This window comes from Rattus rattus, chromosome 5 (genome assembly GCF_011064425.1).
Source record: "Rattus rattus isolate New Zealand chromosome 5, Rrattus_CSIRO_v1, whole genome shotgun sequence".
Classification (NCBI taxonomy): domain Eukaryota; kingdom Metazoa; phylum Chordata; class Mammalia; order Rodentia; family Muridae; genus Rattus; species Rattus rattus.
The window spans coordinates 6,332,415-6,344,914 of NC_046158.1; the positions used below are offsets into that span (position 1 = coordinate 6,332,415).

The 12,500-nt window shown below is 43.5% G+C and overlaps 1 protein-coding gene across 11 annotated transcripts in view; it reads left to right on the forward strand.

Annotated features, from left to right (window-relative positions):
- The window catches only part of Ica1l (islet cell autoantigen 1 like), a 47,617-nt gene that overhangs the window by 12,213 nt on the left and 22,904 nt on the right, over positions 1-12,500 (forward strand). For 10 of the 11 annotated variants that reach the window (XM_032902899.1, XM_032902893.1, XM_032902897.1 and 7 more), the window contains exons 2-5: positions 391-569; positions 2,265-2,337; positions 9,044-9,167; positions 10,509-10,707. In XM_032902899.1, coding sequence (XP_032758790.1) covers positions 408-569; positions 2,265-2,337; positions 9,044-9,167; positions 10,509-10,707 — 558 coding nt within the window. In that variant the 5' untranslated portion in view covers positions 391-407. The remainder of the gene's footprint in view (positions 1-390; positions 570-2,264; positions 2,338-9,043; positions 9,168-10,508; positions 10,708-12,500) is intronic. The other variant, XM_032902895.1, reaches the window with a different exon arrangement.

Below are 12,500 nucleotides of genomic sequence, written 5' to 3' on the forward strand. Positions count from 1 at the left end.
ATGGGGTAGTCACAGGAAATGTGTGTGTACACTTCTTCATTTCTCAGTATACTGAAGAATAAAAAAATCCTTCTAGATTAATAGACTAAGACATGTTTACCAGTAGATATTGATCAAATAGCATTATTTCCACCCATATCTATAGAACAATAATTTTATCATCTTTGCTTCGCAACCAAAATGTAGTAATATTGATCTTTTCTCTCTTTTCTCTAGTTGTAATTATAAAATAAACTAAGATCATATAAAGCAAGCATTATGCTTATATTTAATATCATTTTGGTTTATCAATAAAATACTGACACACTAGCTAGATATTTATTATGTTTATTAAAAATACAATATAGTCTTTAATCTATCAGAAAGTTTTTAAAATAAGCCTCATTTTAGTCTGTTTCAGTTACTCCATGGATTCCTTTGAGCACCTCAGACCAGAAGACAGCCAGTCAGTAGTGAGCAGAATGCAGAAGAAATACTGGAAAACTAAGCAGGTCTTTATCAAAGCGACAGGGAAAAAGGAGGATGAGCACGTGGTTGCATCTGATGCAGAACTGGATGCTAAACTTGAGGTAAATGTGAAGACCGTGTGTGTGGCACGGAACTGGGTAATATTTGGGACTCCGAGCAGGGATTGTAGCAAACTTTTACACCAAGAAGTTTGGGATGTCTTGGGTTTCTGTGGCTGTGATGGAACCCATGACCAAAAGCAAGCCGGGGAGGAAAGGGTTTGCTTGGCTTCCACTTCCACTTTTGTAGTCTTCCTCCTTCTCCTCTTCCTCTTCCTCTTCCTCTTCTCTTTGTCCTCCTCCTCTTTCTCGTCTTTCTTTCTTTTTTCTTTCTTTTTTTTTTTTTTGGAGACAGGGTCTCACTGTGTAACCCTGTCTGGCCTGAACTCCCTCTGTAGACCAGGCTAGCCTTGAACTGATATGTAAAAATATAACAATTGTATACACTAATGGAATAGAGGTCTGGAGAGGTGGCTCAGCAGTTAATAGCCCTGTCTGCTTTTCCAGGGGACCAAGGTACCATTCCCAGTTCTCACATGGCAGCTCCCAACTATTTGTAACTACAGTCTCGGGATCAGACACTGTGTTCTGGCCTCCAGGGGCCCAAGGCATGCCCATGGTGTAGAGGCACACTGACAGGCAAAGCATAAAAATAAGGATAAGTAAACCGTTTTTTAGAAATGGCGTACCATGAAACCTTCAACATATGTGTAATCTTTAATATATATTATACATAATGTTTAGGTTAAACACATCTCAGACTTTTGTCATTTCTTTAGGGTAAAATCTTTCAGAATCCTTGCCGCTTTTTAAATGTTACAATATATTGTGGTCATCCTGTCTCAAAACAGAACAAAACAAAAAATTATTATAACCTTCCGTGTACTGCTTTATATGTGGTATGTATGACCACAATGTAGGTAGTTTTGAACTCATAGCTCCTGACTCCAACTCCTTTACTAGTACCACACCAGCCTAGTACATTATTTTTAATTAATTAATTATTTTGATTTTCAAGACAGGGTTTTTCTGTGTAGCCCTGGCTGTCCTGGGATTCACCCTGTAAACCAGGCTGGCCTCCAACTCAGAATCCACCTGCCTCTGCCTCCCAGGTGCTGAAACTAAAGGTGTGTGCATCACTGCTTGGGTCCAGAACATATATTTTGGTGGTGGGGATGGCAGGTGGTTTCTTTGTCTCTGTGCAGAGACTGTAGCCCTGGCTGTCCTGGCCTCGCTTTGTAGACAGAGATCTGCCTGTCTCTGCTTCCTGAGTGCTGGGATTAAAGGTGTGTGCCACCACACCCAGTCAATACGTTATTTTTATAGTAAGCTTATTGGGCTGTTTTGATTTGACTAATATTAGTAAAGCTATGTTGAGCATCAACTGTTTCTAAGGGTGTTCTCTTGTCTGTGTGTCACTAGCACTATTTGATGTAGTTTATAATGGACATAACTTGGCAGTGTTCAGACAACTTGGGAACTGAGGGGAGAACAGGTGCTGTAGTAGTCTCCACATTCATACTTTTTCTCCAGCATTCTCAGGAAATTTAAATATACTTTCTCTATCGGTGATATAACAGCCTAAAGTACACCCTGGTCAGGGAAAGCAAACAGTGTCTAAACCATACATCACAGTCATGTAAATGGATGGAAGTCATGTAATGTAACAGATACTTCTATGCTAATTTCAACTTTTGAAGTGCTAAAAGTTGTAATTTATTGTTCTTTAAAGTATCCTAATAAAATTTATTTTTCAAGGTTTTTCACTCCATCCAGGAGACATGCAATGAACTCGTGAAGACGGTTGAGAAATACCAGCTAAGACTCAATGGTATGACCTCCTAGATATCTGATCATCCCCATTTCAAATAAGTACTGGCATGCGTTTAAACCTGAATCACTTAACGAGAAGGTAGTGGTCTATCAAACCATTTCATATGATTTTATGGTAAACTATGAACATTTATAGTGACCTGTTCCCCAAATCCCCAGTGTCTGTCTTTCCCTTCTGTGCTCATTAAATCATGTGACATTTACTTTCTACTCTGGTAAGTCTTGAGGTTGCCTTCCACCACTCAAAGCCTTTTTGACCCTGCAGACCCTACAATCAGTACCTCATTCCTTTCCTCTCTCACAGAGACAGTCGACAAGGTTGTCTGTGTGTCCTGTAGGGACTTTACTCCTTTTTTTTCCTCTTGAGACAGTCTCACTGTGTAGCTGAGCTGGCTTTGAGCCTCCTGCCTCCACACTCCTAATGCTGGACTACAGACTATAGCGTTACCTTACCTCAGCACAGCTTCTTCCACTCCTCTGAGGAGCTTTGGTAAAAGTCACAAGAAGGAAAGTCCAGAGATCAATTCTCATCCCTCAGCTGATGAGTTCCTCCTCCCCGCCTGCCTCAGACACTGCTTCTGCCACTGCTTCTGTCTGCCTTCCCTGCTTTGCTTTTCCTCTTCAGCTTTCTCCTTCTCAGCATATTGCCATTGGCGGGTTCTTCTCTGACTCTGACCTAGCCTTTGGATTTCTTTCTCCACCACGATGATAGTAGAATATCACTATCTATCTATCTATATCTATATCTATCTACATCTATATCTTATCTATATCATCTATATCTACATCTACATCTACATCTATATCTATATCATCTATCTACCTATATCTATATCTATATCTATATCTTATCTATATCTACATCTATATCTATCTATATCATCTATATCTATATCTATCTATATCATCTATCTATATCTTATCTATCTATATCTATCTATATATCTATCTATATCTATATCTATATCTATATCTATATCTATATATCTTCTTGCAGGAGCCAATTCTTTCTTTCCATCATGTGGATTCTGGGGAGTGGCTTACTGGATGTGACTGCTTCTTCGATCTCATCCTAAAATCCTTTCATTGAACTGTTTTAATTTCTTCACAACAAGCTTTTGCATCATGTGCTTCCTAACATCCCTTAGGCTTTTGAAGTTTCCCTTAGGTTAATGAGGCTTTCCCTTGACCCCCATGTCTAAATTTAAACTCCTTCTCCTTTAAGCCTCCCCTGTGCTCTCATAATGCTCAACATTCAATGTATTTTTCTATTGCTTTTTTTTTTTTTTTTTTTTTTTTTTTTTTCAGAGCTGGGGATCGAACCCAGGGCCTTGCGCCCTAGGCAAGCGCTCTACCACTGAGCTAAATCCCCAACCCTCTATTGCTTTTTTTTTGTACCAGAATTTGTTTTTCTTTTTAACATTTTATTACTTATTAGTTATCTTTTTCTTGGGACTAGGGCATGCACATGCCAGTACATAATTGTGGAAGTCAGAGGAAAACTTGAGGGAGCCAATTCTTTCTTTCCATCACGTGGACTGGGGGGTGGGTGTGGGGATGGAACTCAGGTCAGGTATGGGGGCAAGTGCTGTTATCCACTGACCCATTGTTCTTGATCTCATAATGCAAGAATTGTTTTTTGTTTACTTGTTCCCAAGCCTTAAAAACAGTACCTAGCATGTATTCAGTAAGCATTTGTTCATTGATAAATTATAATTAATTTATAATTGTCTGTGTGGTGGTGCCTCTCCCCAACCCCAGCAGTCAGGAGGCTTAAGGAAGGAGGATCACTCTGAGTGGGAGGCTAGTGTGGACCACGGAGTTACTGCTAGATCAGTCTGGGTTACAGTTAAACCCTGACTCAAAAAAAAAAAAAAAAAAAAAAAAGCTGTCTGATGAGTACATTTTATACTCGAAGTTCACAATATGGCATCATTAGTCAAGGGTGTGTGTGTGTGTGTGTGTGTGTGTGTGTGTGTGTGTGTGTGTGTGTGAATATGTGATATATACTATGACATAGTTGAACTTTTTGCAACAAAATAAAAGGTGATACAGAAAGCATACAATTGAGTCAGTATAGAGCTATAACCCAGAGCTGCAGGTGGAATTAACTTAGGCTATAGTAATTGACAGAGGGAACCCTGTGGAGAGGGTAGTGGGTAGGTGGTTTATGGAAGGTGGAAGATGAGGAAAAGAGAGATTCGGAGGCCAGGGAATGAGGTTAAAGAAAGAAAACAGCATGCATCCATACAAGAGTTTGTAACTAAGACTAAGAAGAGTAAAGAGCAAAGGAAACTTGGGGCCAGATGACTAAGGTTCAAAACCACCAAGCTGTAAACGGCTGCCATGAACACTGGACCGTCATAGTCTGTTGAAATGGAAATGTCTAGAAAGAGTGGCAAGCTTGTGTGTCCTTAATTTTGCCATGAAATCACTAGATCTCTGGGCACCCTTGTGGCATTTCAGAATAAGGAAGGGATCATATATGCGGGATTCGGTGCATATATGAAAGCTCTTTAGGATGTACATAAATATGTGGTGTCTAGAGACTCCACAGGTCTAACAGGTCTGTGGCTAGTACTGTCAGACAAACGCAGTGGGTAGTCAATGCCGCGAACTTTGTAATGGAGATTGGATGTGGAGCTGTATGAGTTCACCATTTGCTGTCACGGAATAGCATTATCCACCTTTATGGAATCAGTTGCCCAGGGGTGAGGCTGTCAGTGTGGGGTATCTGTTCATGCTGGCCGGCAGGTCCCATCACAAAAGCAGCACAGGTTGGACCTCACCTGCCCTTTCAACATCAATAAAGGTGAGACTGTGTTCCCTGATTAACAACGTGGTCCGTGTTCCCAGAGAACCCGAAATCCACACACAGAAAGGAAGACTTTTCCTAAGATTAAAGTTATGAGGCAAAGAAAATGCATATCTCTCAACTAAAGTAACATGACTCCTGACTGAAAATGAAGACTACGCTGCCAATGGGGTATTGCTGCTGCTGTTGTGGACCCAGAAGGCTGGAATGTTGGTCAAAGGACTGAAGGGAGACAGGAGTGCAGGCTGGAGACATCAGTTTTGCCTGCCACCCAAGTTCTGAGAGTACAGAAGTGTAGACCGCTTTGGAGCAATCTGGGATGCAGGTTCTGAAAGCTGCTGAGGCTGGTGCATTGCAGGCATGGGAGACTGGAAATCTGCTGGGATAGATATAGACTAGGGACAGAAGGTAAAGTTAGGACAGCGGTAGGAGCTGCCTGGGCGGGCCTATGCCAAAGTGTTCTCCCTGAGAAATCAAGCCATGAGGCAAACCTAAAATAGAGAAGGTTTATTGGAGGAAAGGAATGGGGGAGGAGGGGAAAAAGGGAGAGAAGAAGGGAAGAGGCCGATTGGGGACATGTGGGAGGGAAAGACAGACAGGGAATAGATGGAGAGAGAGAAGGAAGATGGGGGTGTGGATAAGAGAGAAAAGATGGGAAGGGGGAGAGGGAGGGAACAGAGGGAGGGGGAGAAGCCTGAATAGTTCTTATATACCTGGTTCCTGACCATTACCTAACCATTGCTAGGTAACTGTTGGGCAGAGCCTAGAGGAAATGCTAACTGGGTGTACAGTTGAAACTTTCAGGCCTGTGGTCCTGGTAGTTGGAGGAAGGGAGGAGTCCCAAGACCAGAGGAAGGGGGAGCCCACCTTCAGCGGTAGACAGTGGGCATGGAAGTTTTGGTTGTAATTAACAGGAGTACTTATCTGGAGTCATGTGACCTGTGAGAGGTGGATCTAAGTCTCATGACTCCCTGGAGCTTGCAAGAGTTTTTTTGGTTTTTTTGTTTTTGTTTTTGTTTTTAAGATTTATTTATTTATTTATTTTTTATATATAACTACGCTGCAGCTGTCTTCATGCATACCAGAAGAGGGCATCAGATCCCATTACAGATGGTTGTGAGCCACCATGTGGTTGCTGGGAATTGAACTCAGGACCTCAGGAAGAACATTCAGTACTCCTAATTGTTGAGCCATCTCTCCAGTCCCACAAGAATATTTTAGGTTAATAAAAAGAGATAGACTGAAGTCAGATTGTAGAAAACGCAGTAGACTCACGCCTTTGAGTCATCAATAAAGTTGGGGACTCAGTAATTGTGGGTTAGAAGCATGAACACTCTTCCTCTGTCCAGGGGCTGTGTATATAGACTGGACAGAGATGCTTTCAGATGAGGAGCATTGTTGTCTATACTTAGAAGATACCAAAGGAAATTGAAAATTTTCAGTTTATAACTTTGAAAATAGCAGGGCTTTACTAGGGCTAGATTCCCCGATTCATGCTCTCTGATAGTGTTTGGTGCTTATAATGCAGTGCATGGTTTTATTAAAGGTGATAACACAGACTGCGAAGTCACCCCGATGTGTTTATAAAAAGATAAAGGGGGAGGGATTTGTTCTATGGAGGTGTGTGGTGAGGCCCTTGCTGAGGCATCCCTTTCCTCTGAGGGACCAGTCACATGATGGTATAGAGACAGAATAGAGTTTATTCAAGGCATTAGGAGGGGAGTCAAGAGGGTAGTAGAGGCAGAGAAAGAGAGAGGAGTAGAGAAGTAGAGGTGTAGAGACTGGCCATGAGGAAGGGGATGGGGAGAGAGTGAGGGCAGGAAGGCAAGAGAGCAAGAGAGAAGCAAGGGAAAATAAGAGAGCAAAAGAGAGTGAGGAGGGGGCAAGCAGCCCCTTTTATAGTGAGTCAGGCACACCTGGCTGTTGCCAGGTAACTGGGGTGGAGCTTAGAAAAAATTCTAACACCCCCCCACACACACCATTGCATTGTGGTGCTCTATGGCCTTGGTTGCCTTTTAGACAGCAGAGAGGAGCAGAAGGAAGAGGAGGTTGGCTTACAGTTCAGACGTTAAATCCATTGTCACCATGGAAGCATGGTGGTATGCTGACAGGAGAGGTAGTTGAGACTTCCATAGCTGCATCCACAGGCAGCAGAAAGAGATGGTGAGCCACTAGGCCTGGCCTGAGGTTTTGAGACCTCAAAGGCCACCTCCAATGACACACTTCCTCCGACAGGGTCACACCTATTCCAACAAGACCACACCCCCAGCAAGGTCACTTCCTATGAGTCTGTGGGAGCCATTTTGATTCCGACCGCCACAGGTGCAATTCTGGGCCCCCAGTCTGTACACTTCTTTGCAGCTGGACCTGTAGCGACAACCCTTTCACCTCATCTTCAGTGTTTACTGTGCCCCCTGCCTTATTTTGAAACTAAAGACATACTCCAACATTTCTTTAAAATTTCATTGTGAAGTTACCACTGCTGGGTGGAGCTTTTCTCTCATCTCTGGTTTGTGGCTTAACTGTAGCAATCACCATGTTGGCTTCACCAGCAGGGAAAGTCTGCCCAGTTATCCCTTGATTCTCTCACAGTTTTGCTTCCCATGACATCAACAGTTTGTCACAGCTTCTTCTGGAAAACCCAGGAAATCCACGATTTCGTTTCAGAGGATGCAGCGTGTCCCGCTACCACACCTTGAGCACAGGGAAAGCCCCTTTTGGTGTTCAACCTCTTTGTAGCTAAGGCGAAAGTGGGTGTGACCTTGGTGTCATTTCAGGGTCCCGTTGGCTTAGGTGAGTTCTGAAGGCCTTTTCCTCCTGTCCATTTGAGAGTGGTTTAAAAGTTACCAGGTAGAGGACTAGATTGGCGTTTCTAAAACCATCTGGGGCAGAGGAGCGATATTTTGCTTTTGGTTTGTTTCTAGCCTGACGCTTTTGTAAAGTATAACGAGAATGAGTAACCGGCTAGGCATGGTGACGCATACCTTCAATTCCGGAAGGCAGAGGTAGGCGGAGCTTTCCAAGTTCTACGACAGCCTGGTCTACATAGTAAGTTCCAGGACAGCCAGTGCTCCCTACAGAGACCCTGGGGGATGGGGGTGGGGGAGTGATGCACACAGGTATGATGGTGTGTGTGTGTATTCTAGAAGGCTATCTGATGCACACTGAGAAGCTGTCTCAGGAAATAAGCAAACAAAACAAAACAGAAACCCTAAGCCGACTTCCGCGCGCACATGGGGCCTCACACTTGCAGAGCACATGCTCCACACTCCACTTCCTCTTGGTCAAGCCCTGCAGTTTTATTTCGTTTTTAGATCTGTGACGGATATGAAAGTAGTCAATTTAGTCAGTCCCTGTGTGTTTCCTCAGTCTCTTCTCAGCATCTGGCAGCACCCCATGCTGGGGTCAGTATAGCAGTTTTTATGATTTGACATTTGCCAGTTTACCTGTGGTTAGGAACAGTCAGTTTTGCAGAAGGAAATTCTGCTGCCCCAGCATCTACAGCACCCAGAACTAAACCGTGCTCTCCAGGCTGCCAGCCTCTGCAGCGGGAGAAACTCAGAGAATTTTCTTCCCCTTGTGACTCTTTATTTTAAAATTTAAGTTACGTGTGTGTGTGTGTGTGTGTGTGTGTGTGTGTGTGTGTGTGTGTGTGTGTCTGTGTCTGTGTCTGTGTCTGTGTCCTCAAGTGCCATAGAACATGTGTGGAGGTCAGAGGACAGCCTGTAGGGGTCAGTTCTCTCCTTCCACGTGTGGCTCCAAGGACTGAACTCAGGTTGTCAGGCTTGGTGGCACGCACCTTGACCTGTAGACTCATGTCTCCTAGCTGTTAAGTTTTAAGCAAATGGTGAAATGAAAGAATTAACTAAACTGTAATTTTTTTCCCTAGTTATATCAGAGGAAGAAAATGAACTAGGGCTCTTTTTAACGTTTCAAGCAGAGCGGGATGCAACTCAAGCTGGCAAAATGATGGGCGCCGCCGGCAAGGCCCTCTGCTCTTCAGCCAAGCAAAGGTCCACAGCTTTCCTTCACCCTCTGACCTGTAGTCATGTGACCTATGCTCCCACAGAAAGGCTACTACTGCCTATACTAATAAGGCAATGGAATGTGCTTCAAGAGAACTGTGTTTAGAGATACATTTTTTAAATTCTAATTCATCATTTAGTTACTCATTTTAAATTATTCATTTGCATTCAAAAGAATTAAAAATTGGTGCTCTTGAATAGCTAATTCCTAAAATTAGCACTTTGTATTATATTTCTTTTTCTCAAATGGTTTTCTATAATAGAGCTATAGCATGACTAATATTTCAAATATGTGTATTTTTTCGGTGTCTGTGTTTTCTTCTGAGATGCTGACCAGACAAGCCCTGGGCCTCACGTGCCGAGGCCTTTGAGCAGCACTCCTTCAGCTTTGGTGACATTATAGTATTTCTAATTAAATGGAAACTTTCTTTTAAAATTGTTTTTTTTATTTTTTAGAAAGGTTACTATGTAGCCCAGGCTAAACTTGATCTCACAGATACTCACCTGCCTCTGCCTACCCATGTGCTGGGATTAAAGGCATGCACCACTGTGTCCAGCCAGGTTTTCTTCTTTCTTAATTCGATACTTTCCCCTTATTATTTCACAGTGCTTAGCATAAAGATATGTTATAAAGACTATATGTGTGTGTGTGTGTGTGTGTGTGTGTGTGTATACACACACACACATATATATATACACAGTAAATGTAGCTCAGATGCTTGTATTACAGACAAAATAAAAAAATTGACCTTATCAGGTCCTGTACTGAGATGTCTGCCCGGGTGGCTTCACTCTGCCACATTAGTGCAGAAATCCTCATTAAGGCGTCAAGCCTGACGGCCCAGGGCCCTCCTGTGCCACTGTTCAAAAGCAGCTTTAGCCCAGCTGGCTTTGAGTTGTACTTCTTAAATATCTGTTTTTCTGTCCTCATCCAAGCTGCCAAGAACTGCACCCCCATTAGTTTTCCTAGCATTTTTATCTAATCTTTTGAACCCAAGTTTTCCCTAAACTTGCCAACTGGACAATCTCTGTAAATTACATTGTGTTTTGGAGCACAGGTCCTGTGTTGCTTTAGAATTCTTTTCTAGGGGGTAGGTGTGCCTGGTGGATTATTTATATCTGGATCAACAAACTTGTGTTCCCTAAAGTTGAAAGAGACAACCTGTAGCAGCATGTCCCCCAGTAACTCAGGGTCTGCTTTCTAAATCGTCAAAGCATGTCAAGAATTCCCTATTTGTGACTCAGCTCCATGGTGAATACATGTTGCAATGTGTCTAGATTTTTGTTTATGGATGTATAATCCTCTGATCACTACCTCTGTGCTGTTAGACTGGCCTTGTGCACTCCCCTGTCTCGTCTTAAGCAAGAAGTGGCAACGTTCAGTCAGAGGGCCATCTCTGACACCTCAGTGACCATCAACCGCATGGAGCGGGCTCGCACCGAGTACAGAGGGGCCCTGCTGTGGATGAAAGACGCATCACAGGAACTCGACCCAGACACCTTCAAACAAGTGGAGAAGTTCAGAAAAGTAAGAAATGCGTCCCCTTCCTTCCTTTAGGATGTTTATGTCTTTTATGTATGTGAGTACTTGTATGTCTGCACTCCAGAAGACAGCATTGGGTCAAATCATAGATGGTTGTGAGCTGCCATTCCCTGTTGGGAACTAAGCTCAGGTCCTGTGGAAGAGCTGTGCAGCCAGTGCTCTCTGCTGCTCAGTCATCTAAGAGAGGCTCTCCCTGTACAGCCCAGGCTGGGCAGGAGCACTAGTTCCTGCCTGGCTTCCTGAGAGCTGGGGTGACAGGGGCATGCCACCGCGCCCGGCTCTAGACTCTTTTGAAAATTAGGGTTATTTATTTATTTACTTATTTATTTATTTCATGTATGTGAGTACACTGTAGCTGTCTTCAGACACACCAGAAGAGGGCATCAGATCTCATTACAGATGGTTGTGAGCCACCACGTGGTTGCTGGGATTTGAACTCAGGACCTTTGGAAGAGCAGTCTGTGCTCTTAACCACTGAGCCATCTCTGCAGCCCAGGAAATTAGGTTTTATTATCCCTGCTTGGCTACTGCAGCCGTACTCTGCTCACAGTCTTACCTTTTTTATTTCACAAAAGCTCTAATCGTGTTCTAAATCAGGTTTTGGAATTTATGTACAGATAGAAAATAGTGTATTACTAGTGGGAAATTCTGTAATTGCTAAGGTAAAAAATCATGTGAAAATGATTCTTAGTTCTAATAAAAAGTGGAGATTATTAAGTTTTTCATTCTGCTACAGTAACATACTTATATATTTTGTTTAATAAATTCATTATATGAAGATGCAGCCCACTAGTAGAGTCCTTACATGAACACACACACACACACAAACACACACACACACACACACCTCTTTAAATTCACTATATGTGGTTATTAACATTCATTCAGTAATTCATTCCCTATAATGAAGCCACAATGATTAATGCTGATGGAGCGTCCCCTGTACCAAATCCTGCGAGCCGCTCCCTTGCCTTGTGTCTCAGTTACTTCCTTGCTGTGGTAGAACACCATTACCAAAAGCAACTTAGGGAGGAGAGGGTGTTTTCAGCTTACAGTTCCACAGAACAGTCATCTCCAGAGGAAAGCGGACGGGAACTGAAGCAGAGAAGCCTGGAGGTGGGAGCTAAGCAGAGGCCAGAGGAGCTGCCTGCCGCTCTGTTTGTGGAGTGGTTAGCCTGCTTTCTTACAGCACTTGGGACCACCAGCCCAGAGTTGGCACCACACAGTGAGCTGCACCTTCCCACATCTGTGTGGGGTCGGGCATTTTCCTCAATTTAAGTTCCTTCTTCCAAAATGGTTCTAGTTGTGTCAAGGTCATTGATTACTCCCAGCAGCCCTGTCAACTAGGTGAATACTTGACCTGAGGCCTGTCCTAAGCCACTTATACTCTTGATAATAACATTTAGTCCTTGAGAGTGGTTGGACTCTGTGAGTCCAGAACAGCCAGGGCCACACAGAGAAACCCTGTCTGGAAGGGGGAAAAAAACCCCAAAATCAAACAAACAAAAAAACCAACCATATTTCTATCTAATCCCCCTCAGAATCCCACAAGGCCTGCTCCTTCATCCACACACACAGCCTTCTTATTCTCGCTTCTGGTGCCCCCAGGGCTCTGCTCTGCCAGTTCTTCCTCAGAACCTTTCCCTTTCGTGGCCTGCTCACGCCAAGAGTCCTTGGTGTAGCCCGTTCACCATCTTGCTGTTCTGGTCAAACACCCAGCCTGCCGAGGGCCTTCCTGAGCCCTGGACAGTCACTCAGTTCCCTTCACTTGTTTGTGT